Source organism: Carettochelys insculpta, chromosome 4 (genome assembly GCF_033958435.1).
Source record: "Carettochelys insculpta isolate YL-2023 chromosome 4, ASM3395843v1, whole genome shotgun sequence".
Taxonomy (NCBI): domain Eukaryota; kingdom Metazoa; phylum Chordata; order Testudines; family Carettochelyidae; genus Carettochelys; species Carettochelys insculpta.
The window spans coordinates 4,908,687-4,926,596 of NC_134140.1; the positions used below are offsets into that span (position 1 = coordinate 4,908,687).

Below are 17,910 nucleotides of genomic sequence, written 5' to 3' on the forward strand. Positions count from 1 at the left end.
GTCGCTCACACACGCATCCCCCACGACATCACCGTTTCCAAGGTGCTACATGACTGCTTGTTATTTGTGAAGCTCAGACCAACCCAGCTACCCCTTGGAGGCTACAGCTACACTGGCCACAGAAGATCAAATGCTTACATTCAATCTTGCGCATGTGCAAAACAGCATGTTCCGGGGTCAACATCGACCCCAGAACTCCTTGCAAGCTGCGAGGATTAAGGAAAGTCAACGGGAGGTGCACTCCTGTCAACCTGCTGCCGTGAAGACAGGCAAGGAAGTCAACAGCTGCAAAATCAATTTTGGTATGCAACTGGAGTACCAGAAATTGAGTAGCAACCGTCAATCTTCCAGGTAAGCATAGACATAGCCTGAGGCTGACTTTCTTTGGTTACTTGAGTATAATTTGTATTAAGATTAGTAGATGAAAAACTCAAATGTAATCTCCATTTTAAAATAAATGGATGATTTCTTTTCTCTGGATACCTCCCTATTCCCTCCACCTAGACACACACAAACTTTATCCCACCTGTTCTTGAAATTTCCCCTCTCCTCCACCTCCTCTTTTCCTCCAGGTTGGCACTGCTGCTCCTGCACACAATAGCATAAGCAACACGAGAATCAAACTGACAGCCATAAAGCTAACTTCACCCTCAGCCCCTAGGCAGATAGAGTGCATCTGATAGGAGTATAGTCTGTTTCACTGTCTATGCTCAAAGAACTAGGTGCGGAAGAGTGAAACCAACTAGGCTGCCATCAATTTCACACTACAGCCCCATAGGAATCCTCCTACACAAGGTTGTTCAGCAGAACAATTCTTTTCAACTGAGCCCAGGAGTGGGAAAACACTGAACATCTAAACCCTGCAAACCATTGAGAGGCAGAGCTAGCTGGACGTAATTAGTACAAATGTACAAGACTGGTATAACAGCTTCAGCAGACAACTCTGCAACTGATGCTGAGAACCGCCACCTTCGTGCTCCAACATGCTACTTCACTGTACTAGAAATACATTGGGTTATCCCCATTCACAGCATGGGTACTAGCCTGAGATGCAGGATACCTGGGATCTATTCCTGACTCTGCCACTGGACTGCTGAGTGACCATGGTGGGCAAATGTCTGAGCCTCAGTCTCCCTCTATGTAAACCATGCTTTTTGTATGTGCTTTTAAAGTTACTGGTGAAAAGAGCTGGGTATTTTTGCAGCTGTTATATACTGCCCCAAAATCAAAAAAGGCCCTTATCTACTGCAATCTCGTATCTAATTTACTATGTGCTATGATTCCTGATTAATGCTTTTCAAGTAAGTACCATTAGCATCTGCATTTTGGATTATTACGCTCTTCAGACCAGGGGGCTCTTTCTATTTTTGTGCACAGTGCCAAGTAAATTACTGGCATCAGATTAAAAAAAAAAAGCTCTCTCTCAAATTATAACCACTTGAACTGGGACATGCGGACCTGCATTTCATTATTTCCTGTTTATGTTTCTAGTCTTTGTCCCTTCTGTATTATTCTTCTCCCTCACTGCTGTTTGAAATTCTTTGCAATTTAGTATTATCTGCCAATGTAATTAACATGTTTTTTTATCACCTCTTTCAGATTAAAGATGTGAAATAAAAGCAGGCACCACACTCATCACTTGCAGCAACCTCCCAAGGACTCTCCTCCCCCTCCAATTCATTCAATACACTAATTTACCATGATCATTTATGATCCTTCAGCCATCTTTAGATCCCAGTGACAGCATTCATACTCAAGCCAATCTGGATTCAGTTATCTAGCAATTTTTCTGAGACAATAAACCCAGTTCAGACTTGCTGTAAGCAAGCACCCCTCCTTTGACTTCAAGTGCACCTCAGCATAACAAGTCTGAATTTGGGCAATTGTATCAAGAGTCAGACTCAAAAAGGAGATGTGCAACTAGACAGGAAGCAACACAGTCCATGAAACTGACATCTATTCCATGTGGCTGAATCCCTATGTGTACACACAGCTTCACAGATTTCAAAAGGGCTGTGTACAAAGCAGCTCACAGAAATGAGGCCTAACAGTCTAAAGATTATCAAGTGCACACGAGCCATTACTGAAATGATTCTGCTTATGTTTATGGACTTGTTTAGTCATTTCAAACTAGACAAACATAATGATCTTCTTCGTAGGAGATATTATTTCTGCCCTTTCAAATTTTGTTTAGGGTTGGCTCCTTTTGGGAGGGAAGGGAATGCAGCTCAGGGGTGAGTTTGTTTTGTTCTTGCTCTCTATACAACACACTTTTTAAAAATTAGGTCAAGCAGGTTAGCAGATGAAAGTGCAAGTTAATTTGTGTTTTCAGAAGCCAAACTAAATCCAGCAAGCGTTTTTCACTTTTTAAAGATCCTTTGTCTTGTTTTTTACTATTACAGTTACTTTGAGGGTGTGCTAGCTTTCTCCTTCAGCAAGCAACAGCATCTGTAGTTTCTTCCACGTTTAAAGTTTTCAAAGATGACCGAAATCCATCTGCCAAATTCCCTTTGGATACCAATTCTGTAATTGTACACACACACACACACCCACCCGCCCACCCCCACCCGGCATGGAACAATTCACAGCACTATACCAGGGACACAAGTGCATTCATTCAAAGCGACTACAGATTGAACTTTTCTAGTCCAGCACTTTCTTGTCTGGCCATATCCATAATCAGGCATGATTTTAAATTAGCCAGATGACCACTTACCTTGTCGTGGCCAAGTTTCCCATGGTTCCATAAAGTTTGTTTACAGCCACCAGTCCTGGTTCTCAGCGTTCTGTGATGTAATTCAGCTGTAATTTACCCCTAAATATCATCTTAAGACACCAGTAATCAGTGGAAGTGCTGATAATGCTAGACAATACTGACACCCTATAGTCCAGCAAATTCTCTCACTTGGCACCAGTCAGGTCACAAAGGTGCCATACTAGACAGGTTCAATCTGTACTTCCAGACCAAGAAGGAAACCCACAAGACTGATATGCCACAAAGCACGTGGTAAAGAAACAAAGGATTGTGGTTTATTTTAGTGAACTTAAGTGATGGACATTCCAATGCATGGTTCTGCATGATCCAAGCAGGGCACAACACTGATTCCTAGAGAGTTCATATGAACACTAACAAGATAAAGACATTTAAACACAATGATTTAGACCCTAAAATACATAGCACAAAAACATCCTGATGAAGGCCTATAAGTGCTCTGATCATATACCTAAATAATACCTACCTTTCTTCAAGTGTTACCCAAAGGACGCATTCATTTCAGGATCCAGTTCCTGTTCCACAACCCCAAGAATGATCATAAATTAAAAGAGGCCTATAGGCATGCAGTATGCTTCACTTGAACCTGCCACGGGTCTTTTAGAAAGACATTCAATCTTAATTTAAAAAAGGTCAGTAAAAGAGAATCCACCACAACCCTTGGTAAATTACTCTTCAAATGTACACTTTAATTTACACTCCTAAATTTGTCTAGATTCAATTTCCAGTCATTGCACTGTATTATGCCATTCTCTGATACACTGAAGAGTCCATGGCCAGATATATGCTCCCTATGCAGGCAGGCAGACTGTAATCACACCTCCCCTTAACCTTCTCTTTGTTGGGCTAAATAAACTGAGCTCTGTGAATCCATCGCTAAGGCTGTGGTTCTCAATTAAGGGTATCCACACATGTCCCTAGGGAACTTGGAGGTCTTGCTGAGAGTACCTCATATAAATCAATACTTCTTAACTCAGGGATCATTGGACACACTGGGGAGGGGGGTCGCAAATGTAGGGCTGGCGTAAGGGGCTGGGAGCAACACCACAGGCAGCCCCACAAAGCTACGTTAACATAAAAAAATAAGGAAAAAGGGTGCTTTGGAAACCGGGGTTTCCTTTTGGCTTTCAAAATCAGCTATTCCAGAATCAAGAGAGAGGGTTAGCTCGGTGGTTTGAGCATTAGCCTGCTAAACCCAGGGTTATTAGTTCAATCCGTGAAGAATCCACCTTTAGGGGTGTGGGGCAAATAGATTTAAAAAAAAACTGTCAGGGATGTGCTTGGCCTTGCCAAAATGGCAGAAGACTGGACTCCATGACCTCCCAAGGTCTCTTCCTGCTGTATGAGATGTGTATCTCCATCTTTTTGTATGTATGTATCTCCATCTTTATATATACATACACACACACAAGATCCTGCATGAGTATGCAGCTGAGGCATTAGATATTTAAATCCATGCTTCATTTGCATTTCCAATTGGCCATATTTTGTATGCCCCTTCCAAAAGGGAGGGGCAGCGTAGCCAGGGCCATAGTGTTTGCCTTCATTCAGTTTATCCAGCAATCTAGATCACTCTGATTTGGTGACCTGTTCCTATCATTATTCACTAAGTGCCCTTTAAGTTGCGTGGCTGTGCAGCTGCCCAACAAGTTCCATGCAGGGGCTCAGAGCTGCTGCCAAGGGACAGGCGCCCCTACCCTGGCCCCCCACCCAGCATAGTCCAGAACTGCCCTGTTGCAGGACAAGTGCCCCTCCCCTATCTGTGACTGCTGGAGCTGTGGTGACTATGTAGTTGTGCTTCTCACCTGAAACCATTTATTCCGCAAACTCTTCAGCTTCTCTGATTCTTAATAGCACTTCAATTTGCCCCTCCAATCCAAAACTCTCCTGCTCCAGAACAGCCATATAAATTTACACTTCAGGCACAGGAAATTCCTTCCAGCTTCATGCAGGAAAGAGAACATGGCATACCCGCTACAGTTCATTGAAGAAACTGGGTTGAGGATTTCGTTCTTATCCACAGCTACAGGTTATTCATTCAGGGCAAACAGTGCATGACATTTGGTGCTCACCTGAAGCCATACATTTACGCTATGCTGTCACTTGGGCAGAATTTAACAAGTCCACAACTCTTCTTGATTTCATTCCTGATTCAAATTGCTCATCAAAAGACCGATCACTTCCCACTATTTTTATTGCCACCTCATTTCCCCTCTCACCTTCTGGGTACCAGGCTTGCCCCATTCCTGTTCATCCAAAGTCACTTTACTTATGTATTAATGTGCTCATGTCACACTTTCTATAAAACCTTCCATGGCTATCCACGACATGCTGGCATTCAAAGACCTTCACCATCCCTCTTCCTCTGACTTTGTTTTCACTTACATTCCATCCTCTGTGTCATACCAACCTTCGTATCCCCATTGTAGTCCACTGTGATGCTATACACAGAAGTTTCTTGCATAACATGCAGTTTCAAGGCTACTGTATCCATGTGAAAACTGGACAACATACGAGCATCATTTGAAGCCACCTGAACAACATCATTAACACTGCCTCAGGAAAATCCTAAATATCTCTTGGGAGGATGGGCGCACCAACACTAGCATCCTGGAAGAGTCAAACATGACCAGCATTGATGTCATTATCATTCATCAACAACTTCATTGGACGGGTCACATGGTTCAGAAGTCTGATCAGTGCCTCCCAAAACAGATTGTTTTCTGAGTTGGAGGAAGGACAGAGAAGAATTGTGGGTCAGCAGAAGCAAGATAAGAACATGCTGAAAGCATACATAAAGAAGTGCAGCATCAGCGCTGACACCTAAGAGAACCTTGCCCAAGACTGTCCCCAGTGGAGAATGGTAGTCCATAAATGCGTGGTGTAATCTGAGAGTTCCTGCCACAGTCCAGATGAGAAGTGGAGAAGAGGAGTGACAAAAACTGCCCTGCGCCCATCCAACATAATCCTCATTTTTATGTAATTGTGATCTTACATATGTAACGTGCTTTGTAAGGTATTGGGGAAAGGTTGTGATCTGCTGAAAGTCAATCCTCTATCCACACAGCAAACCCTGACTTATGCAGGGTTGCATTCTCACAATCCCCACATAAGTTAAATTCCCCACACAACACAGTGGAGCCAGAAACTGAGGAGGGCACCAGCCCTGGTCAGTTTCCTGGCTCCAGGAATGGAAGGCAGCTGGGGACTTGGGGGCAGCCTGGCTCCCAGCTCCTCTCTGTTTGCATGGAGAAAACTGACCAGCACCAGTGCTGGTCAGTTTCCTAGCTCCTGTCAGCAGCAGGGAGTCAGGCACAGCTGCCTGTCCAGCCTCCCCCAGCTGGGAAGAAGCCACACTGGGCAGACAGCTGTGGTGGCATGGCTTCTCCCATCTGGGGAAAGCCTGCGAGAAGCCATGCTGCTGCAGTTGCCACCCAGTTTCCCCCAGCTGGGGGAACTGGGTGGGCAGACAGCCACAGAGTGGCTTTGAATTGCACTTAACTCACGTTAACACTAGTTAAGCGCAACGTGAACTCACGCGTTTCAGGGGGTTTACTGCATATGTATATCATTAATGCATATACACTTATGAGAATTAAGTTTATGTATATTGTAAGTTGGCAATTCAGCTAGATGTTAGCTCCACAGAGACAACGGCAATGATGGTAACCAATGTACAGGCAGGGTGTGACAGAAATCAAACAACAATCATTATCTGGCAAGAGAGATAAAATTCAATGACACACCTGTATGAGGCCATACCAGGAGAACTGCTCAGTTTAGCCTGGAGACTCAGCAAGGGCTATGATAATGGCCAAATTGGAGAATACTAATGAGGCACTAAAATGAATATTCAGCTCCTCATTAGCATGCTGCTGGCTATGGCACTTCGAAAGTGCCATGTTTTGATCACCCACGGCTCGTCTACACGGGGTCCTTTTCAAAAGGACTCTGCAAACGTCAAAATCCCCTTATTCCTATCAGACACACTTTTTGTTTTTAACAGTGAGGGTGATTAACCATTGGAATAAACTAGCAGAGGAGTCATGGATTCTCCCTCCATATCTTGAGGTCTTCAGATCAAGACAGGATTAATTTCTGGAAGGTGTGTTTTAGCCCGATAAGTTACTTGGCTCATCACAGGGTGACTGGGTGCAATTTAATGGCCCATGTCTTAACAGAAAGTTAGCTTACAATATCTACGGGTCTCTTTAGGCTTTACACTATATGAATCTAGAAGCAATTTATTAGGCAGCTAGAAGAGCTAGTAAAACATACATTATGGCTATGTCTACACGGTGCGGCTTTCTCAGTAAATCCATGCTAATGAGCAGCCTCGCAATTGCAAATGGCCACTTATTAGCATGGTCCCGTGGCTCATCAGTATAGCCGTGTGAGAGCTTGGTCTCAGGCATAAGGTTCTGGCAACAGAGGGGCTTTTTGCTGGCAGGGGCATAACCACACAGCCTCTTTACTGCCAGCACCCACCTCTGCTGAGGCTGAGCTCTTGTGCAGCTATGCTAATGAACCGCTGGACCATGTAAATGAGAGGCCATTTGCAATTTTGAGGCTGCTCCTTAGCATGGACCTCCTGGGAAAGCCGCACCGTGTAGACCCAGCCTACCTGAAATACACATGATAATAAATTGGAAGGAAGTGCAAATGCTAGTGAAGTCACAGAAATAATACAAAGGGATGTGAAAAAATTATTGAAGAGGCAGAAAATGATTCAGCAATACAAAATTAAGATAATAGATCCATGTGGGGGAAAAAAGATGCATTCCACACATTTACTAGGAAAGAGACATTTGGAAAGGAGTAAAGTTGAAAAATCCAGGAGTAGTAATGGACGGAAATATAAACATGAGCATGCACAGGCATCCAGTCACAAAGAAAGGAAGTAACATCTATCTTCTGTACTATGCTGGTAGGATTTCACAGAGACCATTACCTTCACCATATCAGCAGGAAGCTAGAGAAACTGCAGTGAGTTCAGCGAAAAGCAACAAACCCAATCAATAAATTGATTATGGGAAAGACTTAAAAGACCAAAGTGCTAGAACTTAGATGGAGACAATTTTAGGGCAGGAAGTCATTATTCTTCCTTGAGAGTGATTAGCTGCCATAATATTGGTATAAAAAAAACTGGATGGACAGAAAAGACAGTAAAATTATTTACAAATAACTAAAAAGTGTGAATACAAAGTGGATAAGAGGAACTTTAGGGTGGAATAGGGAAGTGTAAGCCATGCATGAGTAGATACCATTTGTAAAGGAAGCATTTGGACCAAAGAGCAGGAAGAACATCCGGACATTCATTATTTGTATTCTGGGGCATCCAACATTCCTAATAAGATCCCTGTTGCAAAAAGATCGTAATCTAATTTGAAAGAAAAAAATAACTCACTAATGTAACAAACAACAGCCCAGGAGAGGGAAGCCAATAATAAGATGGCATTTATACGATCTGAAGAAAACCAGTGTATAAGATGGCATGGTTATATACGTAGCTATTGCGCAACTTTTGCTAGTTCTAAAGCACTTGAAAAGGTTTCTTTAAAATAAATACTTTGACTGCTCTGACAGCAATATCAGTACGCTGGAAAACATTACCCTAAAAGGAGCTGGAGAAACTCCATGTTTAAACTAGATTGGACAATACCCTGGTAAATGTACTTCAGGAACTCACTGCATCTGACGAAGGGGGTCTTTGCCCACAAAAGCTTATGCTCATACATTTCTGTTAGTCTATAAGGTGCCACAGGACCCCTCGTTGCTTTTTCAGGAACTCTTATCTTTGAGTTTTGTTTTTTTCTGTGAGGCTCAGAACAAAACTGATGAAGCAGAGGCATATTAGACCTGTATGACAGCATCTACAATGCATGCACTTCATCTGTTAAACTGAAGTGAGTCAGCAACCACCTCGTCCTTCTGGAGGAGTTTCTCCTAGCTCATATTTATAGAAGGACTCCTGGGAAAAAAGTGACTTCAGTGAAAGACACTGTTCACATAGCAATCACAACACCACAGCAGTGAATTAAATACAGCCAGAGCTATTCTACACAGTCTTCATGATAAATCTCATCAGTGCAGACGCTGATCTAAGTGGTACAACACTCCAGTGTTGACAACTATGGAGATGTGAAAGCATTATCACATCATCATTTATTCCAGGGCATAAGCTAAACTGACAAACACTTTTATACCTCCATAAAAATATCCACACTAGGGGATTGTAATCCTTTTAATTTTGTTGAATTCTACACTTGTACAGATAAGGACAAAAACTGCATGCAGACAAATCCACGTTGCTAGTAGGACTCCAGCACCAGTTCCCTGTAGCATGGGCAGAGATTATGCATCTGCATCATGTTATGAAAACACGCTATTCCTAGGAAGGAGACTAGCCTGTCTCCTGAAGACACACTTCTTCCACGATGCCCACAAGTAGTGAGTCATTTTTAAAAAAAATGTAAATCTTCTACTTCTCTGGCACACTGCATCTCTATTTTGTGCCCTTCTAGTTTAGGCTGAAAGCTCTTTGGAACTGGGATGGTTGCTGCTTGTCATTATTAATACCTCTCAGTAAAATAAAAACAAGCCAGATTAGAAAAGCCATTCTAGAATCATTCTGCAACAACTATATTTATGTAACTGAGGGCAGCAGAATCCTGAGTACCCCACCCCTCCGACAGATATACATCTCCATTGTATAAAAGTCTGAAGGCATGAATGAGGTCTGAAATCTCATTTCATTTCTGCCAAATATGCCAAGAATAGAGACTTAAATTCTACAGTGACAAATGTTAAGGAATATGAAAAACCTGGACAGATGGTTCTTAAGTATTTGTTTTTTTTATTAGTACACCAAACAAGACTTCATCATATCCTTCAAGTAACATCACATGACCTATCCTAACAAGTTATGGCTGGACCTCTGACAAGAGCAGATTTTCAGATTTCAACAAAACAGTCTAGCACTGATCAAAATGTAATCTTATGCTGTCACAGAAGAAGGGCTTTCTGCCATTTCACAAATGCAGACACAGTTATGTTTCAAAGACAGACACTGATCCTGTAACCATAGTCAAAGATCATTGTTATCAGAGAGAATGTTTATACATATTTGCTCATTTGAAGGTACCAAGACTGATATTTTAACTCCAAAAGTTATGATTTTGTAAACCTGATATGACCATAAATGTTTGCATTTTTTAAGAAAACAATTCTGTTTGGATAGAAATATCCCCCTTTACCATTGCAATTCTAAGCTCAACAGTTAGTGCACAATTATTCAGTTTTACTTTTTTGTATTTTTCCTTAAAAAAGAAGAATGAAATTGCAAGAGTAAAAGGTGAGTTTTAGAAAGATAAGTTGTAATCTCAGGTTTTGGTAGAATGAGGAAATTAATTGGCTTTTAAAGGAAATATTTTTAAAACACCACACTTCAGTACCATTCAATGTGAGGGATCTAGTTATACTGGACTGTAAATATCAGCAGCTCTCTGTATTATTGGCAGAAAACATCGTCATGTTCATCAGCCATTAGGAGTTGATTTGGAGTTATTGTTTGGTGGGGGGGGGGGGCAGGGGGAGAAGAAAAGTAGTTTACTTTTATGTCTAAAAACAGTTTCTATCAGGCCAGGTTGTAAATAATGAGCACTCTGGGTAGCTGAAACCGATTCCCAAGCTCATATAAATTATCTAAACATTGTAAAACCACCTATGAAATCAGGTGATTTCTTATGAGAAAGAGGTCATGACTTCCCACACCCATATTGTATCTTCCAGATTAACAATGCAGCAGAAATCAGTTCTGCCTGAGTAACAAAGAAAAAAATAAAAAGGGTGAAAAACTGACTTCAGAATTACATAAACCAGAACAGAAAGTGAGCAAAAAGCAGCAACGACAGAGTTAACAGCCATGCAAGGTCTTTCATTTACACCCCTGGGACAGAGAAAAAGTCAGCAGCTTGACAAAGTAGGCTGTTTTTTCCAGTTGAAGGAGGGTACTGCAGGAACCACCAAAAGAGGATGTTTAACAGGGGAACAAGTTATCCATTAACCAAACAGCAATATTAACCTATAGCAGCACCAGGATGATAACCCTACATATATCCATGGCTTTGTTATTAGTCATACTTTTTGTGAAACAGATAAAAATAAAACCCTACAAAACAGCTACAACATTCAGACAGGGTCTGGGTTTTCTGGTGAAATCTGCACATTCTCCCTCTACGTGCATACTATCAGACAAGCAGATCCACATCTAAACTAGCAGTTTTCTACAGTTATCAAAGGACAAACACTATATACAAACACCCCTTGGAGAGATTGAGGAAATCAGACCCAGAAGTGCGAGTTTAAAAATAGTAGCACATGGAACATTTTTTCACAACATCCCTTTAAGCAAGATAGGAAAAATAAAAAGACTAGAATAAGAAAACAATGGTCAGATCATAATGAAGCCAAATTAGGGGTCTAAACAACTCCAGGCAAGGCCCTGGGGAATGGGCCGCAGTGTCAGATTACAACATTTTATCTGCAATTTCTTGATGCATCTCACCCCTGGCCTGATGAGAAATGCTTCAGTCACTGCCAGAATTATTACATGAGGATAGTATCTGGATATAATGAAGAGGGTGGGTGTGGGAAGGAACAAGAGGATTTCATACTCCTCTCCAGCTGAGCTGACTTCTGCAGAAAACATCTGAGTGCATGCAGCCCAGCACAGGTTTTTCAGAGTTAGAAATAAACAATTCAGAGTGGGGGGTTTAATAAACTAATTTTCAAAAGGGTGTCTAATTAGTAGAAGCTTATTAAGCATTACCCTATCATCAGTGTTTGGCCCAAAATTCACTATCCCCAGGGGACACAAACTCCCAGTACAGAAAGGTTGAAAAAAAATAGCCTTAAGCCAACACTAGTATGCTACAGTGACAACCCATCCTGTCACCCTTGTCATCTTTTGCTCCTCCATCCCCCAAATCCAAGGTCTTATAATACTAATTTTTTTTCCACACCTCTGTCCCAGTTCTTTCCTCCCCACAGCACAGTTAGAACCATGACCTGTACCTGAGGCACCTCTCAATATCACCCTGATACTCCACCGGTATTCAAAACATTGTTTCTAAAAAATAGTCTCCCCATCCCACCACTCCCTCTATGCCACCCCTCACTTGCTCCTTAAATCCCTCCAATGGTTTGCCTTCATGCTGCAATATTAACCACAATAATTTATCCAGTCATACAAATTTTGTACGCAGCATTTCACAAACAGAAACAGACAAGGCACAGTATAACAGTTCTTGAAAAATCCAAGGTGTGGAGAAAGACAGAATGAAGTAAGAATTCCTGCCAAGTGATAGTTTTTAGGCAGAATCTTGAGACAAGAGAAAGATACCTGGTAAAGCAAAAAGAAACGTGTACAGAAAGTAAGGGGGTTGCAGCTGCTTGGGCTCAAGACAGCAGATGGGGCATTTTAGGATGGGAAGGATGACAGTGTCTGCCCAGCAGCCTGTTCCTTGGAACTGTCATTTAGTCAGAACAGGTAGTATTCAGAGGTGTACCTGGGTAAGGGGGCATGGAGAAGCCTCTTATTTTATGTTTCCAGTATATTTGCAAACCACCAGAAGAGTCTGTCTCTGTGTAATCTGGGGGTTGATTCAGAAGGTGTGTCAGCAAGGGTACAGAGTGGCAATTTGGAGGGACAACACTGTCAGATGAAATTAGATACTCTCCCTGTCTGAACAGAGAGTAAGAGGGGAGTCTCCCTGTTTATGGGCGGAAGCTGAGGTTTTCCAACTCAGAGGAGCCAGGATTCTCTGTGCTGAGGACTCCCTGCCTGGGGGGGCAAGAGTAGGAGTGACAGGGATGCTGGGGGTTCCCTGTTGGGAGGGTGTGATGCCTCTCCTTGATGGGGACGCAGGGGGGTTCCCTGTTGGGAGGGAAGAGACAGTTCCCTGCTCTAAGGCATGATGGGGAACTGAGAACTCCCCACTTAAGGGGAACGTGATGGGTATTGCTAAGGGATTCCTGATGGGCGAATGGGGGGAGATGTCCTGGCCGCGGGGGTGGGGGGGTGAAGTGAGGGGACTGGGCTCTCCCTGACAGAGATTCAGGCACCCCTCTGCAGGGGGAACTGAGGGGTACTCAGCTCTCCCTGACAGGAGACGGGGATCCGTGTCCAGGGGGAACTGAGGGGTGGCAGAGGGTCCCTGACCAGGGGCACTGAGGGGCCAGGTCCCTGCCTCGGGCTGGGGGGCCCCATCCAGAGGGAGCGAGGGGTCTGGGCTCTCCCTGGCAGAGGTTCGTGCGTCCCTCCCCAAGGGAGCTGAGGGGTGCCAGGGCTCCCTGAGATGGGGCAGGGGGAGGGCCCCTGGCGGGGCCAGCCTGAGGGGGCCGGACCTTCCCTGGCCGGGGGCAGTGGACTGAGAGAGCCGAGGGTCCCTGGCCGGGGGTGGGGGGGACCAAGGGGGCCGGTCCCTCCGGCTGGGGCGGGGGCCCGGGCCTGGGCGTACCTGAGCGTGGGGCCGATGCAGGCCGTGTCCGTGCTCTCTATCTCCCGCAGGATCCGCTCGTGCTCCGCCGCCGTCTCCAGGCTCTCCAGCTCCGCCATCTTCCCCCGCTCCATGGGCTGCGGGCCCGGCTGGAACGCAGCGAGCCTCGCCCACCCCCAACGCCGGAGCCGCTGTGCCCCGGCCCAGCCTAGCCGGCCGCACCCCCACGCCACGTCCCGCCTCCTGCCGCGCCGGCATGCCGGGAAATGTAGTCCGGCGAGCCGGGGTGTAGCCGGCCGCCTGGGCTGCGAGAGGCCGGCAGCGCCCCCTTCTGGCGGGGAGTTTCCGCCCTGTCAGACCCGCCCAGCGCCCCTCAGTGGGACATGCCCCAGTGCGCTCCCTTGGGCGCCCCCCACTTCTGTCAGACCTGCACCACCTATCCTGCACTCCTGTCAGACCTGCCCTGGGCCCCTCACTGGGGGGTCCCCCTGTCAGACCTACCTCAGAGGGGTCCCCCTCAGACCTGCCCCAGCCCCGCCCATTGAGGGGCCTCCCATTATACCTGGCCCAATGCCCCACACTGGGGACCCCACCCCAGTCAGACCTGTTCCAGAGGGGGAACCCCTCAATTACACCTGCCCCAGCACCTCTCATTTGGGGGATCCCCCATCAGACCTGCCCCAGAGCATCTCACTGGGGACCTGTGTCAGACCTGCCCCAGTGCATCTCGCTGGGGATCCCCCATCCTCTCAGACCTGCCCTGACTCCTCACTGCCATGAACTCCCTACTTTTGTCAGACCAGCCTTCAGTGCCCCTCACTTGTGACCCCTCACCCTGTCAGACCTGCTCCCAGACCCCTCGTTGGGGTGACCTCCCCACCTCCGTCAGAGCTTCAGCTGCTCTGTCCCCACATTATCAGACTGGCCCCTAGTACCCTTCATTATGAGGAGAACTCCACTCTGTTCAGACCTGACCCGGAGACCTCTACTTGAAGAAAATTACCACCAGACCTGCCCCGCCAGGGTGACCACCTTTGATGGATTGAAATAGTGGAAGCCTGTATGAAAAATATGGGACAACACTTATGTTTAAAGGCCATTTTACAGAAAATCCACTTCACCTCAGCACAGTATGTATTTTCTTCTCAAGTGTACATTTGTAATGCCTTCACATACACAATATAACTATCATAAGCATCAGTGTAATGCTTAAAATGGTCGAGGGATGGCCCTTGAAATCAAACCACAGGATGTCCCTCAAAAGGCACAAATCACTTAAATAAGGACCAGCCCCTTAAATAAAGGGATGAATGGACACCCTACAACACAGAGACCCTGCGTGGAGAATTTCTACACATCCCAGTCAGCCCACTGTCAGTGCCCATCAAAAGGGAATACACAAACTCACCTCTCACTGGGGAGCTGCCAACAGTCAGAATTGTCCCACTGCCTCTCTGTGGGAGAAGAGACTGCAGTCAGAAGTGCTTTAATTTGGGGAGACACTGCACCCTGCCAAACGTGGCCCCTGAGCCTATCCTAACAAGGGGCACTAGCAGTAGCTCTGACAGAGATGGTGTTTCTCCCAAATGAAAAGAATCCATTAGCTTCAAACTGCCTTTCATCTTGAACAATCCCAGCATGCTTCACCGCATACATAATTACGTCACCACCAAAAGGCAGCCCCTTTTGGGGTAAAGAGCCACACCAGCTCAATAGTATTCAGAAAAGTTCATTTGGCCAAGAATGAAAGGAAGCATCTTACAAAAAGTGCCCCTGGAGTGTGCAATCAGCACATCTGACACAAAGGTCTTGTTTTGGTTTCCAGCGTTTCTTTCTGATTATTAAGTGGTTGATTGTTCTTCTTCTTGTCATTTTTTAGCGTTACAGCTATGCTCAGGTTCTTCCATTATTAGGATGGCAGCACTGCCGGTTGTATAATACGTACAGAGTCTGTCCTCACCCCCCAAAGGGTTTATGATCTAAAACAAACTGCAAAAAGTAGGCAGAACAAACAAAAGAAATTAAAAAAAGAAGGCCAAGGATAAAAGTGGTCAGAACACAGGATTGCTTAGACTATCTATGTACACTGTTGCTTGTTTTCAAGTCAAATATTTTCATCGTTTCATATTTTAAGCTATAAATAAACAAGCAAGCCCCATCTTCTTCTTTGACTGCTGCTGATCTGGATATAACTTTGTGTTAGAGTATCATCAGATTAAACGAAAAGTTAAGAGAAGTGTCCAAACCACTAAAAGCATCCTTCTTTCTAGAGGAAGCTTTAAACAAAATGTTAGATCGTGTTAGTGTAATAGCTCTTAGCTCACATTTACAGTTGCCAAATGTGGTATCTTAAGAGACCAGATGGATATAATTCTAGATGAGTTAAAACCAAAGGAAATGTGTACTCTGGTGGCAGTCACCATGGAGATTTGATATATGCTTCCAAAGGACCAGAAGAAAATAGACATGGAAATGATACAATGAAAGAAGATAAAAATAGTTGACAAATTTAGGAAACCAACAGTCTGGAGCTCTATACCATCACAGTGGGTTAGGTAGAGAATTCAAAAGGACATTGGGGCAATATCTATTCTGCATTCCCACCTAGTGGCTGGTTGGCCGTCTAGTCGCTGGTTGGACTCACAAATAAGAGGGTGACATGAAGATGTCCTGCTCGTTATCAAGTGACCACCAAGATCTTGTGGCTGGTCCACAACAGTTATGTGTCTACTAATGCTGTTAACTAGGGAACCAATCTTCTTAGTTCAGAACATAGAGGCTTCTGCTTTTAGTCCTGCAGGTTCTATCCCCAGTCTTAAACCAGGACTCATTTGTGATTTGAACTGTTATGAATGTCAGACCCTCAGGAGGAGCTCCATATCTTTGGGACATGCCAGCAGAAGTATGTAATATACTGTTTACTGCATACATAAGAACACTCATCCTGGGTCAGACCAAATGTCCATCTAAACCAGGATCTTGTTTTCTGATAGTGGTAAATGCCAGATGCTCCAGAGGGAATGAACAGAACAGGTAATCATCTAGTGGTCCCTCACCTGTCACCCATTCCCACTTGTGGCAGGGAGAGGCTAGGGACACCATCCCTGCCGATCCTGGCAACTGGAATACATCTTCCATGATGCGGCATGGCCAAGCTACTGCTCAACAAGAGGGGAGGAGACAATGGTGCATTATGGATGCTGTAGTATAGGAGCACAATCAATAGTGTAGAATGGGGGCATGAGCCATTCAAAATATAACTCCCATTAGACACCATGGAAATATACCTGAATAGGAAAGTTCTGTTTTGAAACAAAAGTTTACAGCTAAAAGTTTTTCATTTTTGATTTTTTTGCCAAAATTGACATTTTTCTTGTGAAAACAAAATTAATGTATTTATAAATTTGAAAGCCAGAAGACATAATTGTAGAGATCTAGTCTGCTCTCCTCCATTACAATGGCTTGACCATAAGAATTCCATGAATTGTCTTGTTTTGAAACCAATTACAGTGTCTGAACCTGAGTATACTTAGAAAAACACCCAATCTTGAATAAATATTTCCACTGATGGATATTCCATCATGAACTTGGGTGTTCTAAGGGCTGATCACTTTTATTGTTAAAAAAGGTACCGTTTCTCTTGTCTGAATTTTGCTAGCTTTGACTATCAGTCATTGAATCTTTTTATAACACAGTCGATTAGATTGAAGAGCCCTATATTATTCAATTTCCCTTCCCAATTTTGGTAGTTATAGATTGTAGTTTAGATTGTAGATTATAGTAATTCCTTCTCTTTGGTAAAATAGATTGAACTCCTTGACTCCTACACTATAAGGCACATATTCCAATTATTTACTCTTTCTTTCTCTTCTGAAAACCATCTCTGACCCACAGGATGATCATGACGGCCCCTTCCATCCTTTAAGTATATGAATCTATGAGTGTCTCCAATTTATCAACATTCTTCTAAAAGCATAGACATAAGAACTAGAAACAGTATTCCTGTAGTTGTTGCACCAGTGTCAAATACAGAAGTAATACAACCTTCCTATTTGCCCTCAAGATTCCCCCATACATATATCCAAGGATCATATTAGCCCTTTAGGGTAACACCACACTAGAGCCGCGTCTACACGTGCATGCTACTTCAAAGTAGCAGCACTAACTTCGAAATAGCGCCCGTCACGGCTACACATGTTGGGCGCTATTTCGAAGTTAACATCGACGTTAGGCGGTGAGACATCGAAGCCGCTAACCCCATGAGGGGATGGGAATAGCGCCCTACTTCGACATTGGGAACGTGTAGTCGTTGCACGTCCTGCAACATCGAAATTGCGGGGTCCTCCATGGTGGCCATCAGCTGAGGGGTTGAGAGACGCTCTCTTCAGCCCCTGAGCTCAATGGTGGCCGCGTGGAGCGGCCCGTTAAAGGTGCCCGCCCCCTCCCTTCCTGTGCAGGAAGCTGAGAGAGCGTGCAGGCAGCAGCAGTAACACGTGGCTAGCCAGCATGCTCCTCTGCAGCCACCCCCACCCCCACCTGACGCGATGGCCGCCCGGCAGCCCCCCCAGCGCCCCCAGGGGACCCCCCCCCAAGGGGAGCCAGGGCTCCCAGCCCAGGAGCCAGGCGGCGAAGCAGCAG

The 17,910-nt window shown here is 44.7% G+C and overlaps 1 protein-coding gene across 5 annotated transcripts in view; it reads right to left on the bottom strand.

The window, feature by feature from the left end:
• The window catches only part of EXOC6B (exocyst complex component 6B), a 458,226-nt gene extending 444,745 nt beyond the window's left edge, over positions 1-13,481 (bottom strand). For all 5 annotated transcript variants that reach the window (XM_074992199.1, XM_074992198.1, XM_074992200.1 and 2 more), the window contains exon 1: positions 13,294-13,481. In XM_074992199.1, the coding sequence (XP_074848300.1) occupies positions 13,294-13,406 (113 nt within the window). In that variant the 5' untranslated portion in view covers positions 13,407-13,481. The remainder of the gene's footprint in view (positions 1-13,293) is intronic.
• Between the last annotated feature and the right edge of the window lie 4,429 nt (positions 13,482-17,910).